Source organism: Thunnus albacares, chromosome 21 (genome assembly GCF_914725855.1).
Source record: "Thunnus albacares chromosome 21, fThuAlb1.1, whole genome shotgun sequence".
NCBI classification, from domain to species: domain Eukaryota; kingdom Metazoa; phylum Chordata; class Actinopteri; order Scombriformes; family Scombridae; genus Thunnus; species Thunnus albacares.
This window is the reverse complement of record NC_058126.1, coordinates 22083187-22109453: the sequence shown is the minus strand read 5'-3', so window position 1 is coordinate 22109453 and position 26267 is coordinate 22083187. Positions and strand designations below refer to the sequence as shown.

Sequence of the window (26267 nt, the reverse complement as noted above, 5' to 3'; positions counted from 1 at the left end):
ACTGTCCACACTGCAGCAATTCAAACTGATCTGCTGAACTGAAAGCTCCAAATATCCCCAGACCTTGTTGCGTCAACTGGTTTTTATTGAAGAATAGCACCGCTAAATAAGCTCCACTAACTCAGCAATAAACACATTTCATTTCCTTTAAGTTCTTCACAATAAAAGCCTTCTGTTAGTTTGTCAGTGGAAAGCTTTTAATATGAAGCAGCAGCAAGGAACGTTTTCATCAGGAGTTACTCAACTCAGCTCCGATACAGCTGACAGCAATCAGGAAACAGTAAAATAAGGCTCAGTGTTTCCCCAGGGTTTTTTTTTCGGGGGGGGGCGAGGTAGGCCCCCATGAAACTACTGTGTTGTCACGGGTCAGCATTTTCACATAATTTTTGACTATTATCATTACAATATTTATTAAAACAACAACACAGGTTGTACTTTTTTTTCAGAAATTAGCAAGAAGAAACGTGAAACAAATATGCTCACTGATGAAGTATATCCTGACCTGAAGTTATCCTTTGCATTTCTGTGAGGGATCGCACTGTGCACCTTGAAAAATAATAGCAACAAAATAGCATTGGTAAAACAAGGCTCAGAGTGAAGGGCTTTGAACAGCGATTTTCTCCCATAGTCAGGATGTAGCCAATAGCCAGCTGTAGGGGTGGGTATTGTTAGAATTTTAACTCTATCTTACTTAAGAATTGTTTTTTTAAATTATTATTTAAAAAAAGAATAAATTAAGAACAGGATTAGAGCAGCAACAGTAATGTTTACAACAGCAAAGTCACTATATAAACTCAATAATATCTCACTGGGAAGAAATCTAACATGTCAGTAAAATAAATAATATTCCTGACATCAAAATACTGAGTGAAGTTTAGAAAGAATGAAGAACACAGACATCAGTCAGTATCAGTCAATCATCCTGTCCTCTGTCCTCCCTCCCTCTGCTGCTAATGTGATTTACTGCTGCAGGTACTGCTGGTAGAGGGAGGGGGGGCTGCTGTATCAGCCAGTTGTTAATTTTATGAGAATTTGGCTAGTTTTAATATACATGACAAACTAAGATAAAGAGTTAAACTACACACAGACAGCTTTGGTTTTAGCTTATTCATTACAATTAGCTGTTAGCCTGACCAGTGTGCCGTGGCTGTGTAAAACATACCAGGAGACTGTGGACAAAGCAGATGAAAATATTGCTTTTCCACATGTTTATGCTTGTTGAACAGGTGGTTAGATAGATTACTCTTATTGGCTTTTTACTTGTCGTCGACTTGAATAACTTGTTATCTTCACTTCACTTGGTTCACTGTGTCCACTGCTGGCTGTCTCTCCTCTGCTCCGCTCCGTGTCCGTGTCTGTGTCCGTGTCCGTGTCTGTGTCTGTGCCTGTGCCTGTGTCTGTGTAGGAACTGAGGCCCGCCCTCAGTCAAACACAAACACAGAGAAGCTAGTGCGACCATAAGTTACACCAAATGCAGTAGAAACTCTCAGCATAGTTTTGTTTTGTTCGTTCAGCTAAGGCACTGTGAGCTGTGAAAAAGATTGTTGTCATAGACGTGCGCAGTAAGGCACTTCTTCGTATCGGTGTATTTTGTACACTGAGCTGAAATGAAACAAGTGCACATAAATTAGGTAAATAACATAAACAATAGTAGCCAATTTTTATCTTTCAGGAGGGACAGGGGGTCTCATTGGCAGGGCGGGCTGCCCCTACAAGGGAATGGTAGGGGAAACACTGAGGCTGCTATCTGAAAGTACAAACAGGAACACGGGAGATCAATTTTAGGGGCAAACTTGGAGGGATTTTTCAAAAGGCTCATAAGGAATCGTATCAATATTTATTTTAATTCACAACACAACCCGCTCTCAAGGTACCGAAATTTGGCACCGATTGATCTAACATGATCTAATACGTAATGTACTTGGTAGTACTTGGTAATAGCCTTGAAAGTACTGAGTTTGGTACTCAACCCTAATTTTTTGTGGTCTACAGGACATCATTACTCAATTCATTTTCTTTGGAAAAAGGCAAATACTGTATCACCTGTTACCATGAACGCCAGAAACTGGGACCAGAATCATAGTATAATAAAAGCAACTGCACATATAATTCACTAACACACAAAAGTGGATTTAGTGTTAAATTACTCTTTAAATCTTGTCTTTACACAAGCAGCTGTACAAGAACTTCCCTTAAATTAAATACAATATAAAATTGGAAAGAACTATGATTCCAATCCGAAACTGTCTGATCAAATAGTGAGTAAAAAAGACTACAAATCTGATCATACATTCAGCTAGCTTACTGTATTTGACAGTTTACTCTGCACTGCTGACACATTTCTGTTGGTACCAAAAAAGTATTAAGGTTTGATACTTAGCCATGTGTTGGACAAGATTATCTTCATTCATGTGCATTGCAGCAGTTGTAGCCATCCATTTTGAGGGTGGTTTAACTGTCACTCCAACCAGCATACCATCATTCTCACCCACTGGGGTGTTGATACACCATTTCTCACAGGCTCATCTATCAGTAGCAGACAGAGGCTGGATTCAGTCCCCAGTTTTAAGCTCCAGGGTCGAAGGTGGTTTATCATTACTCACAATTCAGCCCACCCTGCATGTGTAACAGAGGCGCACAGGACAGGGTGGGCCACTTACATCCTTCGTCATCATGTAATGGTTGAATCTGTCAGGCTGTTTAAGGAATCCATCTAAAAAATTGTCTGCAAGTGCCAAACACTCAGCCACTCCTTCATGATAATAGCCTACACGCTTACATCAGGTAGTGTAGATGCATCAAAGGGCAGCTAAGTGGCTGAACATATAAGGGCCAAAAATTGTATCCAAGGGGAAAAAAAAACCAGGAGATCTTAGCATGTAGATGTATGAGTGTGTTCTGATGGTGAGTTTAGCAGCCAAAGCAGCAGTTATGACCCAAACAAAACATCTCTGTCTGAAACATAATTTCACTACATGGCACAAAGCACTCCTTAAATCAGTAAGACATCGAAAAATTTAATCTCTCCCTCCCTCTCCAACGTTTTCTCTCTCTCACACATGTACACTTTTCTTCCCTCTCTCTTTTTCCACATGTACTGAGGTATCTCAGGAGTGATAACTCATCATGACAGCACTCAATTTGGACAGAAGACGCAGCAAGGTGCTTTAGGTTGCAGCTTGCCGCCCCCAACAGGAAAAGATGTCAGAGATTTTTCCACTACAAGGTCCAACCTCCTTTGTGTTGATGAGGTGTGTCCCACCCCCAATGCCAAAGCGAATTAGAGCAACTCCTTAAAGAAAGAAAACAACCTTTTTTTTTTTCGGCATTGGTTTGTTCCATAGTGTGGAAAGATTACTGATATTAGTTTTTGTTAAGAATTAGAGAAAGTCAGCGGGTGGAACAAAGCACTTCCAGCTGGAGTCTGACTCACGAGATGTTAAATCTCACCACACTTGGAAGACTGTGACAAGGCTTAGTCCATCTTAAGTGTTGATGGAGCAACATGGAGATACTAACTTGGCCAGAAGTCGCAGGTTTCAATTTGTGATTGCGCTGACCTTTCTAGAATAATCACCCTGAGCGCTGGTGATGCACTTTCCGTGTTTGCCGTGATAACAATGATTTAGAGTTCACACTCCATGCAATGGAGGGAAAGGTAATTTACAGTGAACTGTTGCTTTGTCCTGCTGTGCCCTCAAACCAGCTCTTTGTTTTCTTCCCATCCCCTCCTCTCCTCTATGTCCAGGTGTTTGTGAGGGCACTCTTTGACTACGATCCAAAAGACGACAAAGCCATCCCGTGTAAGGAGGCTGGACTGGCCTTCAAGAAGGGCTCCATTCTTCAGATCATGAGCCAAGATGATGCAACCTGGTGGCAAGCCAAACATGAGGGGGAAGCCAATCCCCGTGCCGGCTTAATCCCGTCCAAACAGTTCCAGGAGAGGTAAGGCACAACCCCAACTAGAACAACCTTTCCTGTCTACCTTTGCTTCTTACCAATGCTTGCCCAACTGTCTTTACAGTTGTCACAGTCACAGAAGTTTCACCCTCTTTTTCTCTTTCTCTCCCCCCCCTTTCTAATTTTTTTTCTTACTCCACACTGCCAAAATAGTCTGGATTTCCGCACAATGTCTGGCCCGAAATGAGTAATGACAGAAAATGATAGCGCTGGTACCGATCCACTTTGGACGGCAAGTGGATGGAAAATCGCACATCAGTGTGCGCTCGGACGGCCGCACTTGATGTGCAACACAGAGCTCGGGAGGCTGGGGCAGTTTCTTGGCATCATCCAAGAGCACCCGAGGAGGAAAAATAGACACACATAAAAGAGGGAGGGAGGAGAGCAAAAGAAGAGAACAGCACTCATTTCACAAACATTCAGATTTAAACCTTAAGTTGTGTCAACAGCAAGTGTTATGTTTTTCCTTCACTTCTGCACTCCTTCATCTCCCTTCTTTTCTTTCACCGCACTCTGAAAGAATGAAGCTGGTGGATATTGAAGAGTGGTTTCTCTCTAGCTTTGCAGGGAGTGTTTATTATTCCCCATGCGGTCATGAAAACTGATGGTTTTATTGTACCTTTCTCTTTTCCTCTCTTTCTTTATTCTCCTCTCTCTTCATCCAGGAGATTCGCACTGCGACGACCTGTTGCAACTCTCCCAATCCAGAGGGCATCTAGCCGACGATCATGTAAGCACATATTATCAGCTGTAATAGGTCCTTACAAACCAGGACACAACAACCCAGTGCAACAGGTGTGTGGGCTTGGGAAAGGTGATACAGGCGAAGACATAGTAGCTAACAAACAGTGAAAGTCAAAGATCTTAACCAGGACAACTGCTGAATGATTCATACTCATCTCTGCATTCTGAGGCCACCGCTCGCTGCTGTACGGTTGCACTGCTTCACGCCTGTCATCAGAGGAAGTGTTGTGTCTGGATTTACCTTCCTCCTTATTTTCCCGTCTGCTCCATGTTTCACTCTCTCAGTCTCTCTTTCCTTCTCTTGCCAGATTCTCTTGCCTCTGTCCCCCTCTGTCTTTCCATGTGTTGATGTGGTCTAAGTCATGCAGGGGCTTTAATGGGAGGAAAGAGGAGGTTTGCCCTCTGGAAAAACTCTCCGAGCCTTCACACCTTCCAGCCAAAACACCAGCCAGCCTACCCTTCCTACTCACCTCTCCACATCTCAGAGAGTCTAATGATAGATTAATGATCTGATACTAGACTCACAGATGTGATAGAGGCTCAGTGCTGCTCTGTGGAACACATTTATGTACCTTAATTTGTGAGCCTGTAAAGTAACCCCAACCCTAACCCTAACCCTGGCCAATCTTGCCAGGCCATAGCAGAAATGTGCTATGACAAGCCCGGTTGCAGGCGATCAGGAAATGGGGGGGATTATAGCTAAATTGCCCTTATAAATCAAAGATTGCTGTGTGCCTCATAATTAATACAAAAGACATAAACCAGATTATACAAGAAAAACGCTGCTGCAAATATTATTAGGGATGGCATATATACTTTGGTTTTAGGCTGAGGAAAAGAAAATGGGTTTATATTCGCACCAATACAGTGAAAATGAAAGACATCTCTATAGTAAAAGGCAATTCCAAACAGTAGGTGATCTAATGGTGTCAGTAAGGGTCAATGGACTTTATTGTCAAGATTAGAATGACCAAGGCCACTGTTTTATGATTTATGATGCTACTGGTTACAGATTACATTTAAAAAGATTAAATTGAAATGCCAAATTGAAAGTTGAAAATTCGGGACCTCGGATTTGCTTGTGTCTTTTATGGTCACTGATACGAACTGTTGTCAACACTTAAGAAGTGATTAATCATTCAAATCAAATATGAAACTGCTCTCAAAAAGAAGCCAGCAACTGATCCACGGGAACAGGAACAGCATTTAACAACCTTCAGCCTTCACCTTCTTCACTCTCACCAGTAAGAGATGTAGGTTTGTGAAGTGAGCAGTAGAAGTCTATACAACCCTGGCCTCTTGACATTAGCTCCCACCTGCTCTGGCTGCTGTGTACACCACAACTGTTTGGACTCTCTGCCGCACCTGACTAGAAAGCTCTGTAAGAAATTCACTGGCATGATGCTTCAGAATGACAAATACATAAATTATGATTTACAAACAGCTGCCACATAGCAATTTGGTTTGTATATGGTGAGCTCCAGTGCACTAACAGAAGGCTATCCAGCTTGCATAATAACTTGCAATATGACTGTGTGTGCCTCCCTGTAAGCATGGAAGAAGAACCCACACTGCCAATAACTGCTGCAGGTCTTATAGAAAATCTGGGCCAGCTGGACCCACATAGACTTTTGTCTGCAGTTTACTGACATCACTTATTTGATGGACAACAAATGTCTTAAAAAAAGTGAACACTTAAGGCTCTATGTACTCCTAATAGAAGTGCCGATGTCTGCATCAGGGCATCCAACAATTTCTGTACTTTCCAAAACCCACAATCCGACATTCACGCCAGGTGTGCAGAGTTGAGAAAGTAAGCAGGGTTTGAACTTCTCTCTCAAGTTCTTTTCATTTGTTACACAACTATTTCTGTCACTTTTCATGTGTACGAACGAGTGTAAATCTATGAATACCCTCCTGGAGAAACTTTCGGAAAATGTGCACTGTTATCCCCATATTAAACAATTATCATGTCTCTCCCTTCAAGTGTGGTCGCTCAGAAGAGCTATTACTGCCTCCCTGCAGGACTTACTCACTTTGCTTTATCTCTCTGCCTCCTGTCAGTCACACTTATCCTCATGTGCATAGCCAGATTTTTTACCCTAATGAGTGCACACAGGTTGTCCTCTGCAATGCACAGATTGACTCCCTCCATGCATTCTGCATATACCAAACACATGAACTCTCAGCAGAAATGGTTTTATAGGTTTGCTCTGGTCTCACAACGACCCTGCTGAACCTAAACCTAGTTCTTATTGCCCATATTTTTCACTGTAGATTACCACTTTGAGACGGACATGTCCATTTGACTACTTGTTTCCCTCAACATGGCGGTGAGCCCTTAATGTAATGTGACTCTTTCAATATGTAGCTCTGAAATAACCAACAGAGCTACGCTGACCACCTCTAAACTTAGCATTAGGCTCTTTTACTTCAGATTCAAGCCCTCGGGTGAATTATGGATGTTGTCATTTCCTGGTTATGTTCAACCACATACTGGCATACATGGTGCAGGATGGCCAAAAATAGCCTGCTAAAAAGTTTTCGACAGACAGTGCTGTACTGTTCCCTTACTATTTCATTTTAATGGCCCAGTTCCTCTTATGACTTATGGGATTTGTAACCCCCCTGTCTATGCACAGAGGGCAGGTGTAAAATGTTGTAGAGTCCTTTGCGGCCCCTACCAAAGGAACATAAGTCTCCTTTTGAGCTCGAGCAATGCTTTCTTCCTAATGTCATACATACCGTAAGGATTAGTTGTGTGTGTGCACTTGCCTTGTGTGTGCAGCAGCAGTAGTAGGAAGTCCCTTGACATGGCCCTCTCAGGACTTGATGAATAACTGGGGAATGATAACAGTTCACTCTCTGTTCACTGTGAGACGCACACACACACACACATTTTACCGGCGTTCAAAAAAAAAAAACAACAAAAAAAAACTCAATTAGAGAAAAATGTTGGATCCAGTCGGAGTGTAAGAAATGAGTTGTATGAGTAAAAGTGAAGGGAGTAAAAGAAACTCCAAACTGAAAAGAGGAGATGCAGAAATATAAAGTGGGGTTATGGATGGATGGAGGGAGGAATAGATGGAGAGGGAAACAGTGGAGGGGTCACATTCAGTAGCAGATGTGGCCCTGTGGAGCAGTGGTGGCTGGGTCAGGAGAGATGGAGGGAGACAAAGCTTGGATCCTGGCCCCGCACAAGGCCGGCCTGGCTGGGCCCCGGGGCCATAAACTACAACCTAATTGAAGGATACCGTGGAGACCCCACTGTTACCAAGCGGAGGACAGAGGTGGTGATTGAGGAGGGGGTCCCTTTCTCTCTCTCTCTCTCTCTCTTTCTCTCTCTCTCTCTCTCTCTCTCTCTCTCTCTCTCTCTCTTTCCAGTCCGGGAACTCCGTCGGCTGGAACAATATTGGTGTTGGCGAGGGGCTGCGGCGCGCATTGCTTAACCGTGTCCATTTACGCCTAACATTTGCAAGATATAAATAATCCCTTTCCTCACTGTTGCTCTTGCTTCTTTTTGAGAAGGATTCGTCTGTTATGAAACTGATGTTTTAAGTGCCATCAGATGCCCTGTTTAAGCCAATTATTAATCGGCTACAGGGGTTAGATCAGCTATTTTACATTTATAGTGTCAACATGGCCTACCTGCCTCCTCTCTTTTTTACCCCCCCAGCTCCCTTCCATTGATAGCTGGCTCTCCTCCAGCCTCCCCATCTGCTCTCTCTGAACATCCTGACGGCTCTCTGGGCTTTCTTACAGCATGTCTGTTCCTCTGTCTGACATGCAAACCTCTCTGCTGTCTGATTGTTTGGTTTGGTTTGCAGTCTGCCAAACACGTGGACACACTTATCGCTCACCTTGGGGTCTTTCTACATCTCTCCCTATGCATTACAGAGCTATCCCTCTTTCTCCCACTGCCTCTCCAGTTGAACGACTGAACCATTTCGAAATGGCGCCCGAGATTGGTCTTAAGTGGCCCTGAACCCGGCCCTGTGTTCGATTTATCCGTCCATTTCATTTTTCAACTTAAACGCTTACAGGCAGGGGAGTAGATTTGGAAGCGCAATGGGTGCAGGGGAAAAGTTCCATTATGTTCTCAAAGGTTAGGCCCAGACAACCTGTTCAGAGACCACCCTTAAAGTTTTATAGATCAAGTTGTTATTTTTTCCCCTCACTTTAAAAGTCCCTGCATATTGGTTGATTGTCAGTATAGCAACGCAGAGTTACTGTTAACATTTTATAATATATAAAGTCAGCCTCCTAATGCAGACCAGCTCTCCTCTGTCTTTCATTCACTTCCTTATCCGGACTTTGAATAATCATCTCTACGTTTGAAGGCCAAAAGATGCATGACAAAGATCTCATTCTGTGTCATCTGGAAAATTCCACTGGTCTCATGTTGGTTGTTTAAAAAAGAGAGAGATATAGCGAACAAGAGAGAAAGTGACAGCGTCCAGTTTGTTCAAGGAGAAGGCCATCTGTATGCTGGCTGGCTGTGAGGGTGACATCAGCCCATAACTCAGACCTATTTACAGGGTGCTGACTAGGGGTCATTCCTTTGTCTCTTCCTCCCTCGTAAGGGGATAGCTTAGAGATTATCTAGCAGTCTTGCAGCACTGACAAACTGCTGGATGGTCGACCATGCTTACAGTATAAGCCACGCAACTCCAAAACCAGGTGTAATCCAAAAAGCCCCATACGGCATGTAAAAAGCAAAGATATCAACAATTTTATGCTTATCTAAAGGGTTGTCTAAAATCACTCAAGTTCCCAACTTAAAAGTCCAACAAACAACCAATAAGTGTCACCGTCTCCCAGGTTAGCCAAACCTATTTGGAAGAGAAAACGAGGACAAGCGGTAAAATTATTACTGAAACAGTCTCTTGTAAACATCCATCACAGTTTACAGACCAACTTTCTTGTCCAATGAGGGATTATAACCAACATTTTGAGTGTACTTTCTTTTGGTTTTACATTCAAATAAATTGCTTTAGATAATCTGGCTAAACTTTTAACTTGTTTACAACCTGTCTGATTGTCAGACTGCTCATGTTTCTTTCCCCTTTAGACTTAGTTGAGATGTTGTCATGTTTCCAAATCTTAAAAATTACATTGATGAGTACAACGCATCAGCCAAAACTATGAAAATAAAACCAAGTTGAAATAAGCAGGAATTATCCTTTAACAAACTATCCACTCATCATTCTCTGTTTGCCATCTATCCTTTCCCTTCATTCCAGCACTACCCTCATCTCACCCTTTCTGTCATCCTCTGTGGTGACTCTTTGGTATGTGGACGACATGTGATATACCCCTAAGCGTGCATCCCTTACCGGGGGGGGAGTCGGCCATGATGTATCCAGTCAGGCTGGTTAGCTGGCTGATGGTAGACTGGTTGACTGCACGCTGAGAATGTCTGAGAAAGTCTGTGGCCGCAATCCGGGCGGCCATGGCTCCCTGTGCTCACTAAATGATAGGCTTGGCTGCCACCATCACTGCAGGCCTGGCTGTCCACATACAGTATACTCACATCAGAAGCATGACTTCAGCTTATTCTCACTGCTCTCAAAATGTTTCTTTGGGCAGGCGGGTGAAATGCACTCTGAGAAACTCAAAGGGTACACATCCACCTTTTAAGGGTTCTCAGATAGGTCGAGTCCTGTCGATTTACATTCTACAGTGTTATCGCATGGTGTTTCATTAGAATAGGAATGTTGGTGTACAAGGCTGCAATACGAGGCCATTAAGCAACGCGAACCATTCCTATGGCAGATAGGCACCAGATGAAAGCCTTCCAGAGTGTAGTAATGGCAGCACTTGGAAGGATCTTAGATACCTTTATCATTCTCATATTGTCCTTGTTTTTTCCTCTTTCATGTTCCCCTCTGTCTTCCCCCTCCAATTACCTCTCATCCTTCCCAAAATGTGTTTTAGGTGCTGGTTCAACTTATAATGTCACGTTAAAATGGGAGGAGGGCAACATCAGTAGGAACATTGCCGTGAACACTAACATGTGAAACAAGATGTCAGATAAAGGCAGACACGTTTGGCTCCACACTTCAAAACAATCACCGCTCTCAGGCCTGACGTTTTTCTAGCATGAAACAACCTTTGCAGTGATCAGTCCTGACTGCTGTTTTGGCTAGTCATTAGCTCCGGCTGTGACGCAACATCTCCCTGAGCTGCGGTGTGCTCTGGGAAATGAACACGGTACTGTAAGGCAAGCCCCATACTGTGGTAGATGGTGTTCTTTATGTTTTTATTTAACCCTGTTTGGCCAAAATGGGAACACGTGAAGGGGAGGAAGCATCTATAAGTGACTCCAAATGTTCAGGGCATCTTAAACTAAACATACACACACACACATACACACAGATTCTGCCTCAGCTACCATTTTAAAACTATCATCTTAAAGCTGTTTGGATGGTACTTTTAAACATCTGGAGTCATTTCAAAAGTTAGCTTAAATGAAAATGAAATGCTTCAATATATAACACATGCCCGTCACTTTAATATTTTGGTATGAACCAATTTTTCGTAGCCCTTTTGAGGCTTTTGAATCTAAATATCTTTCTCTCTGTGAAGTCACAGTGGATGCACCACAGACATGTACCACAGACTGTGTGTCACTAGGTAACGATGTCTATAAATGTCTCTATCAAAACAGAAACAGTAGAAACATTTAGCATGAATTTAATAGAGCGTGAAAATTCCTTCTTGAAAGTGGAAATAGCAGTTTGACAAAAAGAAAAAAAATCTTAACTCAAGGTGCAGTTACTGATTTTTTTTTTTCTGCTTTCGGCTGCATCTCATGGTCTTCACCAGCAGATGGAATGTGTTTAGTTGTCATTGAGATGGCTCCGTTACCACCACCTGACCTACTGTAAATGTAGAACTTTGGTTACCTGATAAATGGTGGTCATACATGTGATGAGATCAATCAAAACCCTGAACTTGATCTGCTGCTGAAGAGAGTGAGATGCAGGTGAAAGGTTTTGAAAAAGCTAGTAAGTGGACCTTACTAAGTGTAGCCTTTTTTCTTTTTTTTCAAACTAATATAGTAATTTTACTTAGACAAAAGTGATACAAGTAGACTGATAGATGTATTTGCATAGTAGTGGAGCTGAGCACTTTTCACAAACATTACAAAATGAAATAGTTTCAATTTTGTGTGAAAAATGACTCAACTCACAATGTTTTAATTGTCATAATATTGTGTACTAGTGTACAGTATAACAGAAACACAAAGCAACTTAGACTAGAGTTTAATTTAGGATGTTTTATATTGGCAATTAAGATTTTAACTCTTTTTTTTGTCATTTGTTTGTCTTTTCTTTTGCTTTTCTAAGATGATGTGGCTGTAGAGTTTGGTAGGTGTCTTCTTATTGTCTCATCTCATCTCTCAACGTCCTTTTTTGTAATCCAACACTTTCTCTAACTTTGACTCGATTCCATTCCTTGCTGCTTTTGCTGCTTCTCACAGCTGAGGAAATTGAAGGTACTTCTCGTTTGAAATCCCCCATTGGATAGGACTTTACTGATGGGTCACTTGCTGATAGTGACGCAACACGCAAACTGTAAAACCATTTGTGACTGGTTCCCCCTCATAATATTTGTGTGTAAGGGAAGGTCTACCTCTCTCCTCTGCTCTCCACCCTTCCTGTTTTCATCTGGCCTGTCTTCTCATGTCAAAGCTAATATATCTTAAAGGGGAACTTCAGATGTCATTGTCAATTTCTCCTCTAAAAACTGCAGAGAATTAGCAGATCATTGGCTCTTGCATTGTCTAAAGCCTCATCTTTCACCATCTGACTTGTCATTTTCATTAGAGTGGACATCTTCTGGAGAATCATCCTTTCACATGTACACCTCAAGTAATCTTATGTCTGCCAAATGTACTCATAATACTGAATTATTAATGGACTTCCAAAGAACATCCAAAGCAATGGCCAAGGATGTAGTGGAGAGTAAAACTAAATTCAGTGTATTCTAATCTTTATTTGCAGGATGTTGTTTTTAAGTAGTCAATGGGACTTGTTCAGAGAAAATTAAAGAAGGAAGCCTTTTCTTTAACATCAGTGCCACTACATCAATGGCTATGACTTTGGACAAAGTCAAATATAATTAACTGATTCTCCATGAACACAAATAACACCAAAAACAAATCTGATTTGTCTTTTGTACTGTATATGTATGTTTTATGTGTATTTCTACAGATTTGTCCTTTTACATTTAGCTTCATCTTTCCAGTATACGGTTTAGAGGGTTAGGTGCCTGTGCTTTCATCTCTGACTATTCTCTTTTAACATGATGTTGTGCCTCTCTTCTGGCTTTTCCTTTCTTTCTCTTCTCATCACCAGAGGACGCTGACTATAGTAGCGGATTCCACCTAGGTGAGAGATGTTGTCTTCTTCTCCTCCTTTTGTCCTCCTCCCTCCCGACGTGGCTGGTTCATCGATGCATTAACTGTGAAGACAGTGGCCAAGACTGTGTTAGACATGTTACCTCTCCATTTATCCTTCCTTGACCTTTAACCCTTCCTTCATAGACCATCTGTTAATAGTCTGTGCTTTGTTGCACTGAGAAATAGTTACATGTTTTTCATAATGTACTGGGTATATTTTTTAAAGCCCAGAGTGATTTTGGTGTAACTGATTCAACTTTGATTCCCATGTTAAAACACAAAGAGTAGTTCTGTAGTGGTACACTAGCCTACAGCGTGCTATTTCTGCTCCCTTGCTGACAGCATGAGTGTATTGGCAGATCATGTGATGGATTTGCAGAATGTAGTAGTTATCCTGTTCTGTCTCTGCTGTGGGTCTGAAGACATCTTTGAGAATGGTTCTGGATGGATTTGGGTTAAAAGGACGGCTTGTTTTCCATGCTTTGTTCTGGAGGTCCGGCCGAGGGCCGGCTTCGTTGATGTGGTCCCGGTCAGACTTAATGACAATTACCGTGGCCCGCTTTGGTTCTGCAACCCTTTCCAGAGAGCTGCTTCCAATTCTCTGTCTTGTACAGAAAATGTTCCCCCATCATGTTTTTATTACCACTGTCATTTTCCCGACAAATCATAAGGTATCGTCCCTCTGCAGGACCACAGGCCGTTCTAGCTGGCTCATACACAACTCCTCTGTACGTCCATCTCTTTCTCTTTCTCTCTCCCCTTCTGTCTATATTCAGATGTCAAGGTCAAGAGGTGAACTGGCCTCAGAAATCTCCTTGCACACTACACCATTTAGACTCCAGATTTCACAGGATATCCAGTGCACACGCAAGTTTATAAATACTAAGTTTGAGCCATGTCTGCCAAGCTCAATCAGGGTCACTTCCCAGTGCTGAACTATGCCAAACACCAGTCCGTTTTTCCACTCCTCTCTGTCCCCTTCAGGCTTGCCCTCACTGTCACCCTGCCTCCTCCATGAGGTCAATGACCTCAGCCTCTCCTTTTCCTCCTCAGTACCCAAACAACATCCAGCACTCTAGCGGGTTAGCAGAATTTCTTGACTCCAGCAGCCCAGAACGAGGTTTAACTGAAATGAGAGAACCTCAGGAGGAGGAGAGAAAAAAATTGTGAGTTATAATAACATCTTCTCTATGAGAGTACTTGCTGCATGGCTTTTCAGCCTGTTGGATGTGGTTGTATGATTTAGAGTTGGCCCGTCCCTAACAGTTTGAAATCCTAGAACTTACAGATGCTTTTGCAATGCTACTGAGGTTGCATGGGGGAAATAAAGGAGGCGGTGGGAGGGGGTAGGCTGTTGTTGTCCTTAGTTTTTGGTTTGTTTTCTCTTCATGCCTCTCTCAGTGATGCAACGTCTGTAGCGACCATTGCCAAAAGCGATCCTCGAGCACTACTCGGGGGCGAGCAGATTCCTGCGCCTAGAGATGCTGCTTGATTTTAGAGCCAGCAGACCAGAGAATGAAGCCCAACATAGGAGGAGGAAAACTGTGTCCCATGGTGCCTTCCCATCAGGCCTTTCTAGAAAGCACTGCTTGGAGACTTCAATTTGCGTCCAACAAAGAGTGGGCTTGACACCCAGTGTGCATTTCAAGAAGATGCACTCAGAGATTATATGTCTTTCCTGCTATCCATTAGAGCTCTTTAACCAGACATTCTATACACCTGCACTGTCATATGGAAGCCAAGACACAGTGACGTTTCACATCTCTATCATAATCCCCAAAAATACCAGAAGTCACACTCTGAATATACAGAAGGAAAGATGGATGGGTGGTGGGCAAGCATGAAGCTCCAAATCAGTTAAAGCTGAACAAATGGGGGCTGGGATATCCATCAGCCCCTCACAATCCAATTACATCCAAGTTATGGAAAAAAGTGGAGAAGTGTTATAAACTGAAATAAAAAACGCTCCAGTTCCAAAATGAGATGAGTTCATCAGGTTGCAGGTTCAATAGTTGTGGATATAGAGGAGCCAATACACTGGATTAGTGTGTTTTTCCCCAATCTGAGTCCAAACAGAGAGGAACTTCACTTTATAAGATTGCAGTGATATGCATTTTAATGGATATCCAACATTTGGATAAAATCAGAGCAAGGTATATGCACTGGCTTGACAGGTGTGCTTTTATCAGCTTTAGCAACCAACCATTCCAGTTGTTTAAAGAGTTGGAAAAGAGACATGGAATTTCCTTCACCGTGGCTTTGTTGTAGAGCATCTTCTCTGTCTGAACATCAGACTGATGAGACAAACAGGAAAGCAGGCATTTAGCCTCAGTACTCTTGGCACTTAGAGGCCCCTTTTGGCATGTTGATAGCGGCTTCAAGGACTCCAGTAGAAGCAGAAGTACTTCTGTGTGCGTGTGTGAGTGTTTTTTTTTTTTTTTTGCCAACACATAAGGCATCAGGCATCGTTTTGAGACGAGACATTCCTGAGCCCAAAGAGCTGTGGGATAAGACGGAGGGGAAAAACAAATAGCACTCGACACAAATGGACCTCTTGCAGCCAAAGGTCTAGAGCACTATTCCACCGTATAAGCCTGTAACAATTGGGTTGGGTACCACTTTCCAAATGCTTTGTGCGGGGGCAGTGGAAACTACTCCCAGAATGTGTTCTCCCCAGATATTACTCTAATGAGTTCACCACCGTGGACTGTTACACGTACATACTTCAAATGTCACACCAACAAACTTTCTCTTTTCCTTCCATTGTGTTTCATTGGGAGAAGAGTGACGTACATCAGTTCAGCTGCAGTTAAACTGATATTTGCTTGTTAACATCCCTAAACGTTGGGTCACATACTATATGTGTATGCTGCTGAGATCTTGTACCAGAAACAGTTAGACACTTCATACAATCAAATATCCTAACATCAGCCACGGAGCACACTTTATGACTGAACTATAACCATTTTCACAGATGCCTGTTAGCATTTGTAGGAGAGAGATGGGAGTATTTGAAGGACACACACTTCTCAGTCTGGATATGTCAACTTCCTTCTTTTCCCTTGCTATCCGTCCAGCATCCTCCTCTTCTTTCCTCTCCTCTCCTCTCCTCTCCTCTTCCGATTCGTCTCGCGATTGCTTTTCCGATTCCTCTCCTCTAGTGATCCCTCTCCTGACTCCTCTCCTGTCTTTTCCTGATTACTCTCCTCTCCTGATTCCTCTCCTTTCCGGATTCCTCTACCGTCCTCTTCAGATTCCTTTCCTCTCCTAATTCCAATCCTCTTCTGATTCCTCTCCTTTCCTGATTCCTATCCTCCTCTTCCTTCTTGAATCCTCCAGCTGCATTTTACAGTCCATGATGTTGGCCCACAGTGACACCGTTCGACATCTGTCTTCACAGTAATGTCAAAACTCCAGAAATCCAAGCATATTTGGCCATGAAAGTCTAGCATGTTTCCCTGTATTATGCAAGAAAAGCAAATTGGTGATAAATCAAGCAGAGCAGTTCTTCCGTCAACCCCAGGCTTTTGTATTTTTGTCATTATGACCAGCAACACACTTCCTTTTATTCACTGTTGGGGTAATAATGGCTGACAGTGTGGAAAGCGTACTCCTCCTCGCTAGTTGCCTACCATGCGCCTTCCTCATCCCTTCCAAGCAAGCCAGTAATGGGCACGCATAATGAGGCCGAGAGAGCCGGTAATGCTTCCCACATTTGGTGCCCACGAACGGGACTAAGTGTTACAGCGTTAAACCGCAGCGTGCGGCATCGAGCCGAGAGTGCAATGCTCACTTAATCCCCAGCTGCCATGCCTGGTTAATTCCATAGATGTCGTCTCCATTAGTCTTGAGGAGAGAGGGCCCCCTGCGGCAGAGCCAGGATGGCACTGGAGCTGTCAGCAGAGTCTCCTGTAGTTAGGCCTACACGTCGGCCCTCACTGCGCTGGGGCCTTGCAACAGGTGGTTTCACTATGAGCCTTTTCCTCTTAGCTTCACTGCACTTTTCTCTCTCCCCCCTCTACACAAAATGAAGTTTGATTGGAGGGAAAATGGCAGTCTTTTTTCTTTCTTCTCTGTGTTGTCATCGCGCTGATCGCCTACGCGTGACGTCTGGAAGACCTGATGCTTGTATTGTTCTCAGGCTTCTCCTCTTTCAGACACGCATTGGCAAATGCATGACTTGAGTCTTTTTGAGTCATCTGTTTTGTTTTTTTTTTAAATTTTTCTAGGAACATTTGTCTTATTGCCCTGACCTTTTTTTTTTTTTTTCTTTTACAGTTGTGGCCATTTCTTTTACAGGTGTGGGGTAGTAGCATTTCACAGGATGTTAGTGTCCGAGTGGGCAGTTTGTATTCACAGTTTGCAGAGGCCTCCAGGCGCTTTCTTTACGCACATGCTGAATTTCCTACGTGGCTGTAAGATATTATCACACTGGAAAATGGGCTTGCAGGACTACTGGCGACTTCCAAGCAATTGTGTGTTCATGTCTGTGTGTGTGTGTGTGTGTGTGTGTATGTGTGTGTGTGTGCATAGTCACTGCTTGTGTTTACACTGCATCAAATATGCTCATCTTTTTTTCCTCCACTTTTTTCATGTTTCTGTTTTACTGAAAAAGCTTTCAATTGAAGTGTCTGTGTGTGTGTTTGTGTGAGAGGGAGAGCAAGTGAAAAAGTGTGCGCATGCGTACACGCAAGTTTTCAGTTGCAGTTCTGGCGATTACCCAGTCACGGCCTGGTGCACACCATTAGGAGGTGCGTGTGTGGGTGGGTCGGGGACTTAAGCAAGGAAACTTTAACTCCATACCCCAAGACACACAACGCTCTTTTGCAGAAAAACACATCAGTACACTGCCACTACTCAGTTCTCATTCCAGGCAAATTCAAAGCAGAACTATTGTCAACAAATTTGATTTGACCTGTCACACTATTAAAAAGATATTGGATCTTTGTGCTGCACATATCATACATTCCTTTTCTAACAGTAACCTTTATACTTGGATCATCTTGTGACAAACATGTTGGTTTTCCAACATAACTGATGCTTTTTATGCCAAACAGGCCAGCTTCCTTTGTTTCAACAGAGCCTGAATCATTTCTTAATTCTGGATCTAATTAATTTCCATCCTTCTGTCATTCTCCATCAGTACTGAAGGTGAGGGATGGTACTGCTCACCACTGCATGAGGCTTTAATTTATTTACCCTCAGGCAGCGCTCAGGGAAAAGAAGAGAATTCTCTCCATTATTTGGATAGAGCTGTCTAGGAGGGTTTAAGTGATTTTGAGGGGCACAAGATTACTTAGCCCCCCCCCCCTCAGCTGAGGGATGGCAATTTATATTAACTGTTGAGACTTGTAACAAAACCCTGTGCACCTGTCTACCTAGAGGTTTGCCTTACCCCGAGCCAATGAGGTGGCAGCTTGTCAGACCCCAAGACAGATAGAATTAATGACTTTTATAGTATTAGTTAAGCCTAATTAGCCAGTTGTGTGTTTACATTGGGATAAATGACTGACCAAAGTGGGGTTTTCGGGGATGAACTTTCAGAAAATTGACCGCTCGTTTTCAACAGGATATCATTAAGATTGTAGTCTTAATGTTTATTCTAATGATGTCAAACCTTGTGGATATTGGTTGCAGTTTGATTTCTCTACAGGAGAAATGCAGATGAGCGGTGTATGTTTTCCACTGTGTGGCGGAGGTAATGCTCCCTCGGTGGGGGGAGGGGGGGTGCTGAATGAGTAGATTAACCACAGGAGAAATGGCACAGACAACGTTAGCCACAACTTGCCCACAGTGGAACAAAGTCTGCCCTAAATGTTCAGTGTAATACTATATTCAGTACACTGGCGCGTGTGGATACTCGTATACACAGGCTCATGCAAAAACATTATTCTTCTGCTCCAGTGACTTACAGTGTGTTTCATTTGTTACTCAGCATAGGTCCATAGCTCCATCCCTTATTAAGGGACTGTTTGGAAAAGAACAAGCCGAGAAGAATGCAGACTCTTTTCTCTTTGCTGCATGTCTGCACAGCCCCACAGTGGTTTGAAAATGTTGTGGAAAATATTAAGGGGGTGGGTATCAGGGATTGTTTCAACTCCTGATTTTCCTCTCAGTCCATAATTTTCATGCTACTTTAATCTTACATCTTCTTGCATCATATTTCTGAGTTCATTAATTATTGATTAAAAACTGAAATAATGAACGAGAAGGCTGAAAACAACCCATGAGCAAACACAGAAATAGAATAGTGGACATCCTGGGTTCTGGAGATTTACTACTTTTTAGGTTTAAGCAACATCTGTCATAAATATGAAACTGTGGTCCTCAAATTAGGGGGAAAATATTCTTTTTGATACTGTTGTAGATCATAAGATCAAGGCGTACTTACTCTTGGATTGGTATATTAAGAAGCCTTTGTAGCGGCAATCTGAGGACATAGCGCACACCATAAACCAATCAGAGATGATGTAAAGTGACCCACACGCACAGGACAAGGCAGCCAGCCAACCAAAGAACACTAAATGACACACACATACATAGGCGTTGCACACACAGACCTCACTAATATCTGAGATTGTAACCTGAATGAATTGCAAATCATAGCCTGACAGTTATGTGAACAATCGTTAACAAACTAGCACTAAATTCACATGCTGTAACAGTGAATTATATTGAAAGAATATCTTGTTTCTTTCGCTTCTCATTATGAACTCTCAGCAGAAATCTGGCTTCTGAAGTCACAAGATTCCAAAGGTACCAGACAAATATAAAACAAGGGTGAGTCACTCTTAGCTTGATTAAAAAGGAAATACAGCCGCTGAGAAAACATCTAGTAATGTTTTGTGTAGCTTTTCACAAATGTAAAAAGCCCTAAAACCTCACCACAGTCTTCAAGAGATGTGTGTATGCATACGAGAAGAAAATTAAAACCCATTACATGTCACCAGGGGAAAATCTGAATCAAGCGTTTTAGTGCAATATTCAGGGAAACTGTTTGGCTGCGTGCTGCGTTGTCGTTTTTTCACCTACAGCAAAGATAGCTGTCATAAAACTGAACTGCACAATGCAATATGAGGTATTGGACATTGAGCTGTGGAGGTGTTTGCCAAGACACTGAAATGACCATAAATCGAAGTGCACAGCTGCGGTCCTATATGTACATACAGTTGCATTGGAATTTCAACACCCTCATAGACATACACACAGACACAAACATATTTTTCTTTTTGTATCTTGTAGATTAATGCGTTTCTTTCTTTCTGTCTCCTCTCCCTTCCTTTTTTGTTTCATCCTGAACCTCCAGCTGGGTTCAGGAGAAGCTTCCGTCTCAGCAGGAGAGACAAGAAGACCAACAAGTCCATGTACGAGTGTAAGAAGAGCGAAATGTATGATATGGCTGACGTGCCCACGTACGAAGAGGTCACCATGTACCGCAGGCAGAGTGGAGCTAAACACAGGCTGGTGATCCTAGTGGGTGAGTAGCGAGCTGGACGCCCGAACACTTTATCAAAAAAATGACACTCTGATATCACTGCTTACCTCACACATTGCACTGTTTTTGAGTCAAGTGCTGTTAAACTTGGCACCATGGACGCCATAGATTTTAATAAAAATCCTCTCCTCCCTTTATGGTGACACATACCGCTCACAGAAACGACTGTGACTCAGAGTTTTGCAGCTCCAGAAGTCCCGGGTGGCCTGGCCTTGCCCTCCCATGACCCCCAGCCCAGAAATGAGCCTCCCAAAGCGGGGACTCACCCGCAGTCATCCTGGGCCATTCATTTAGACTTTTAGCACTCAGTGGAATCGACAGAGCAGACCTCATATTAATCAGTCGTATTTAATACTTTCATTTAAGGCGCCTCACTCTCAATGTCCTTTCAATTTTTCTAGCCGATGGAATTGTTAACACTTGCCTCGAGGAGCGGGTGTTACAAAGCCCTCCAAAGAGCTTTATAACGTGCCAAGGTCTTGAAATGAATTTAGTGGTTTCTCATTCTGTATTTGTGGTTGGAGGACGAGTGTTGCCAGTGGAACAATATTCTAAGCCAGGTGCAACAGTAAAGACTTAAATCTTTCTCAGGACCAACTGTACCATCAGTGAGCTCTAGCCTTTTCCACATTTTCCTTTTTAGGTTTGTTACTTGTAACAAAAAATGACAGGAATGTCCCAGGCACAGATGGAACAAAACATTCCCAAAATTTTCAGTGTGATTCCTTCCAATCGATTTCCATTCATCAAGGCAAGAGATGCACTCAAGGAATGAGAACTCAAATCTGTTCCAGTCTTCATCTTCTATTTTAGATGTCCTGACAGCAGTTTTTAAACATTCGTGAGGTTAATCTAGAAATGAACACCACTGGCAACAAGGGTACACTCTTTTTCTTTTCTTTTTTTTTTTTTTAATCTTACGCATGCTCTCTCCAGAGTTGTGCTCCAAGCCTGATTGACTAGGCCTTGGCTCACTTAAATACACCACACAGAGCATGGACTTCATCAGGCATGTTGCTAATTAGCAAACCCATTTTGCTGCCAGCATGTCACAGCCTTACACAAAGGATTCTGAACTTCTCCTACCCGTCATACTAATGTAAATATTTTCAATTAACTTCCATAATTTGGAGGACAACCTATGGACAATTTCACACGTAATGAAGCGGAGGGCCAAGGAAAGATCTGCTTTATGTTTCTCTGCCTGCTTCTCTGCTCCCTCTTCTCCCCAGAGACTCTTGATTTTTCTTATTAGAAATCTTTTCTCTCTAACTCCTTTTAGTCAGGGGTCAGACACTTCATTCCTTAATGTATCACTTGAGGAAATTGCTTTTTAGCTATAGTATCTGCCCTTTTATTTAATCCATAAAAGCAGCTTGTATTGTTTAGATTCCTGGCTGCAAATTTTCATGCAACTTCCCCAAGCAGAGGTAAAGTTGGCATGTAATGTAGGACTTCCAGACACAAACGGACACAACCCTCCGTCCCTGACTTGCTCTCAGCCCTGCACTTTTTCCACTCTGCTCCAGCACGACACCCCCCCCCCCCCCCCCCCCCCCCCCCCCCAACTATTTTCATATCAAACATCTCCCTTCTCCCAAAAGCTTTTTAGGAATGCCTCAAGGCACTTTTTCATTCATGTGGTCACTCAGGTCAGCAGTACCCACTAATGAATGACCCCGCTGCTCAACTCCTGCATTTAAATGGAGTGCAGAGTCTGAGATCCGTTTCAAAGATCAAGATGCTTATCTGGGTTTTTGTACAGTTAAAATCAGACAGCCAATGAAAATATATTTTTATATACTGTATGCATAGTTTGACTAAACCGCTGCTGGTTTTGAAAGAAATCTGATTATTTAACCTGACAAAATGGTGTGTTGATTTCCACATTTCCTTGTAACTTGACACACTGAACTAAGATTTTGATGAATTGAAAGTTTTTATGTTGAGGTTTAGCCCTAACATATTTCAAATACACTGATGCTTAAGTGGATATTTATGTGTGATCCAAATATATAAAATTGGAACTCTATTTTAAGACTTTGCCCTGTTGAAAACGAAGTAGCAGTGCATTGTAAATGATCTGTGGTTCCTACATTGCACCACTGTCGTCTTTTAAATGTGGTAGCAGCGAAGCCAGTGCTGTGAGTAGTGTTATAATACTCCCTGCTCTGGATGTGTGGCAGGCTGGGAGGTTTGAGGTTGGGTCGAGGCTCGGGGGCCCGGAGCCGGGCCTTGTCGGGCCTGGCCTCAGCCTCTCGGCGCAAGCTGCATGCGATGTGCTCTGCTTTTGGCCTGGAAGTTATTAAGCTTGCGATATTAAAGGCGGCGTATCTAATGAGTGTGGTAATGAAGTCTGACACTTTTACTGGCACAGCAATCTGCAAGGCCAGAAGTACCACGAGAGGGCCAGCGAGAGAGTCCGACGGAGGGAGAGAAAAACACATAAACACAATGTAAATACGCAGCTTAGTCCAGAAAAGTTGGAAGAGTTATGCCGCTTTTTATTGTGGTGTTCAGATTTATAATGTTGCTGTTGTATTAGGGCATTGTTAAAAACAAACAATGCACAAAGAGGTGGCGTATTTAAGGTCAGACGGTGGAACGGGAGCACAGGGCACTGCTTCTGCTTGTAAAAGACCTGGTGGTGGGCCTGTTGGGCCCCCTTGGCAGGCGGTGGTACAGCTGGAATGAGCTTTAATCGCCGTCTGAGGTATTCTGAAGAAGGCCTTCTGCCATGCATCATTGATATCGCAAGTGGCAAGCAAGGGAGCGATGTACAAGGTGAAAATGGTTTTATGAGCATGCAGAAGTGGGGCCGTTAGTCATACCGAGAGTAGCACAAATGGCTCTGTCGGTCCCATGTGCACGGGCCCTGATATCCACACTCAGATTCAAGCAAACAAGCTTGTGTGGAGGTTCCTGTCTGCACCACTGTGATAGGGCTCATAAAAGAGCCTCTATTACCACGGTCTGCCACCTTCAGCACCTACAACAACATTGATCCACAGCCTTGTTCAAACAGCACAGCTGCATTCCTCGCGCGCTCCCGAAACAAATTCAAAATGAACTCCATTTCCTCATCTTAATAAATCACCCGAGCCCTCAACCCCCAGGTTCTGTGACTTTTTTTTCCCCCTTACTGAAAAACTCTGCCCAGTTAAGATTGATTGCTGTCATTGCTTGGCCATGTGCTTGTTTATGTGAGACGGCAACCACAGAATGCCTCGTGCCGACGGCCCAAAGAGAATCGGGGTATTTTTCTCTATTTTCTTTTTTTTTTTTTCACTTTTTGAATTCACAGTACAGTGTGTGAGTGCACTGAGGAAACAGGTTTTATCACTTACAGCAGTCGCACAATAGGACCCAAACCATGTGTTGCTGGGTGCAGAGGGAAAGGGAAAGCGTGGGGTGTGAATTTGTCTGTCTGCAAAGGCTGCCAGTGTTCAGAGATTATGCTTAAAAGGGCCTTGTTGTCCACACCTATTTATCAGGTTGTGGATCACAAATCTGTCCTGCTTCACACCACATGAAATGTAGACGAACAGCGCAGATAGCATGAGAGGAAACAGGGGCACTCTTTCTCTAAAAAATACAGAGCTTGTGTTTTTCAACATTTTTTTTTCTCTCTCTCTTTATCCCTCTCCCTGTCTTTCCACCTAATCCGCATCGCTGAGTGAACTCATTGTCCGTTTGTTTTAGAGGAGCGACCTGCTAAACACATTTGCCTGGAGAAATGAATTTCCAATAGGATTTGATGCGATTGTAGTGCCTGCCCAGAACGTTAGGCATGCGAAGAATCTCGAGCCCAGATCAAGCTCTGTCTCTAACTGTCCACACACTGCAGAGCTGTGCTAAAACACTGAAAGGCCCAGCCGTGCACTTGTAACTCCAAAACCAGTCTGTTAGAAGACACTGATGCCAGTTGGTTCAAATTAGGATGATGTAGCACCCTGGTAACAACCACCAAAACACTGGAGAATGTCTCCCAAGTAAAAGATACTTCCACCAAACCAAAGTCAGGTTCCAAGAATAAAAAATACATTTTTTTAATCTGTGCTAGCTGCATTTGAAAAAATAAAATAGGAATATATGTTTGTGATATCTGTTCAAAATAGTTTCCAAACTGCCATATTTTTTGTTTTTCTTAATATTAAAATTAAATTAATTTGCTCAGTTTGATTAAATTTGACATCTCCAAATGCTGGCTGGCTATTAAATCTCATCTTTTGTAGTCACAGTTGCACTAATAGTCACTAGTCTCTCCTGCCTTCTCCTCTCCCACTCATCTTTACCTTCACTGTATACCTACTATATATTAGAGTTTTATTATTCTGCCAAACTGCAATGAGAGACGACTGTAACTGTAGAATTCCTGCTGTTTCATCACATTAAAAGCCTTAATCAATTCTCTGTGCCTGAAAGGCTTCTACTGGGTTGATTGTGTTTTAATAGTGTATGAAATTAATTTCACACCGTGGTAAATTGGGTTCATAATATTATGAAAAAAAATAACCACTGAATTTCTCACTTTCTTCAAGAACAAACAAACGACACAAGTAATCTAAACATGGTCATTGTAACAGAAAAGCTGAGAAAAGTTGAATGCATGATTTAATTTTGTGTAAACGGGCACTCCAGCGTTTGAACACATCAAATTCACTCAAATTTACTCATTACGAGGCGCACGACCCAGTCTGTGAAAATAAATAATTGTGTAATGTCTTCTGAACTTTTCTGAAGTCTGAAACTCTGATGATGTCATATTCTCTTGGGCTTGAAGGCTTCAGATTTGAAACTGAAAGTCTGCATTATAAATTGGGAGCATGGAGTTTAAAATCCGTGGGTATTTACTAGACAAGGAGAGACTGAGAGGCACTATCGAGTTGCATGTAGGATCCTGTGTTTTTGGAGCTTGACCCGTACTAGAAGATAGAAGTCAGAATATGCCGGTCTCTGCAACTTCAATTAATTTTTTTCTCTTCTTTTTTGAGTCTCTTTTTTGACTCTTTTGAGTCCTCCAACTTTATGAAAGTGCAATACTAAATCAATGGAGTGCACCTTTTAATTCATTGATAATATTGATGATTTTGATATTGCATGATCTGTTAAAAGTGTTGCTCTAATTCTTTTTAATTACACCTATGCTTTTCTTACTCTGATGTCAAAATGTCTGCACAATTTCATTCCCAGTAACAACATCACATCCTTTTCATAATGCTTTTGTGATTGTGCAGGACCCACCGGAGTTGGTTTGAATGAGCTTAAGAGGAAACTGTTGATCTCTGACCCCCAACACTTCAGCGTCACCATCCCACGTAAGTTCACTCTATTCTACTTACTGAGGTCAGGTCAAATCCAACATTAACTGAGCATCTCTCAGTAGATTCAATTTGTCTTTCAAACCTTTCCTCTCTATGTTTTTCTTCTTTCTTATCTGTGTGTTTGTCTGTGTGTATTTGTGAATGTATGTTTTATACATCATGTCCCCCGTGAGCCTTTTACCAGACCACTGTTTCAGTTCTGCTATTTATTGACAAATAGCTTTTAAAGGGAATGAAGACACACGGCTTCCCCCTCATGCTGCATTTGCACCAGCTTAATTGCACCAGCTAATATGGTGATCCTGAAAAACAAGATATTAAACTACAATGAAAAAGA

The 26267-nt window shown here is 42.5% G+C and overlaps 1 protein-coding gene across 2 annotated transcripts in view; it reads left to right on the top strand.

The window, feature by feature from the left end:
- mpp7a (MAGUK p55 scaffold protein 7a) overlaps nucleotides 1-26267 on the top strand; it is a 142196-nt gene that overhangs the window by 97904 nt on the left and 18025 nt on the right. For both annotated transcript variants that reach the window (XM_044339411.1, XM_044339412.1), the window contains exons 10-13: nucleotides 3749-3945; nucleotides 4626-4690; nucleotides 20418-20588; nucleotides 25844-25924. In XM_044339411.1, coding sequence (XP_044195346.1) covers nucleotides 3749-3945; nucleotides 4626-4690; nucleotides 20418-20588; nucleotides 25844-25924 — 514 coding nt within the window. The remainder of the gene's footprint in view (nucleotides 1-3748; nucleotides 3946-4625; nucleotides 4691-20417; nucleotides 20589-25843; nucleotides 25925-26267) is intronic.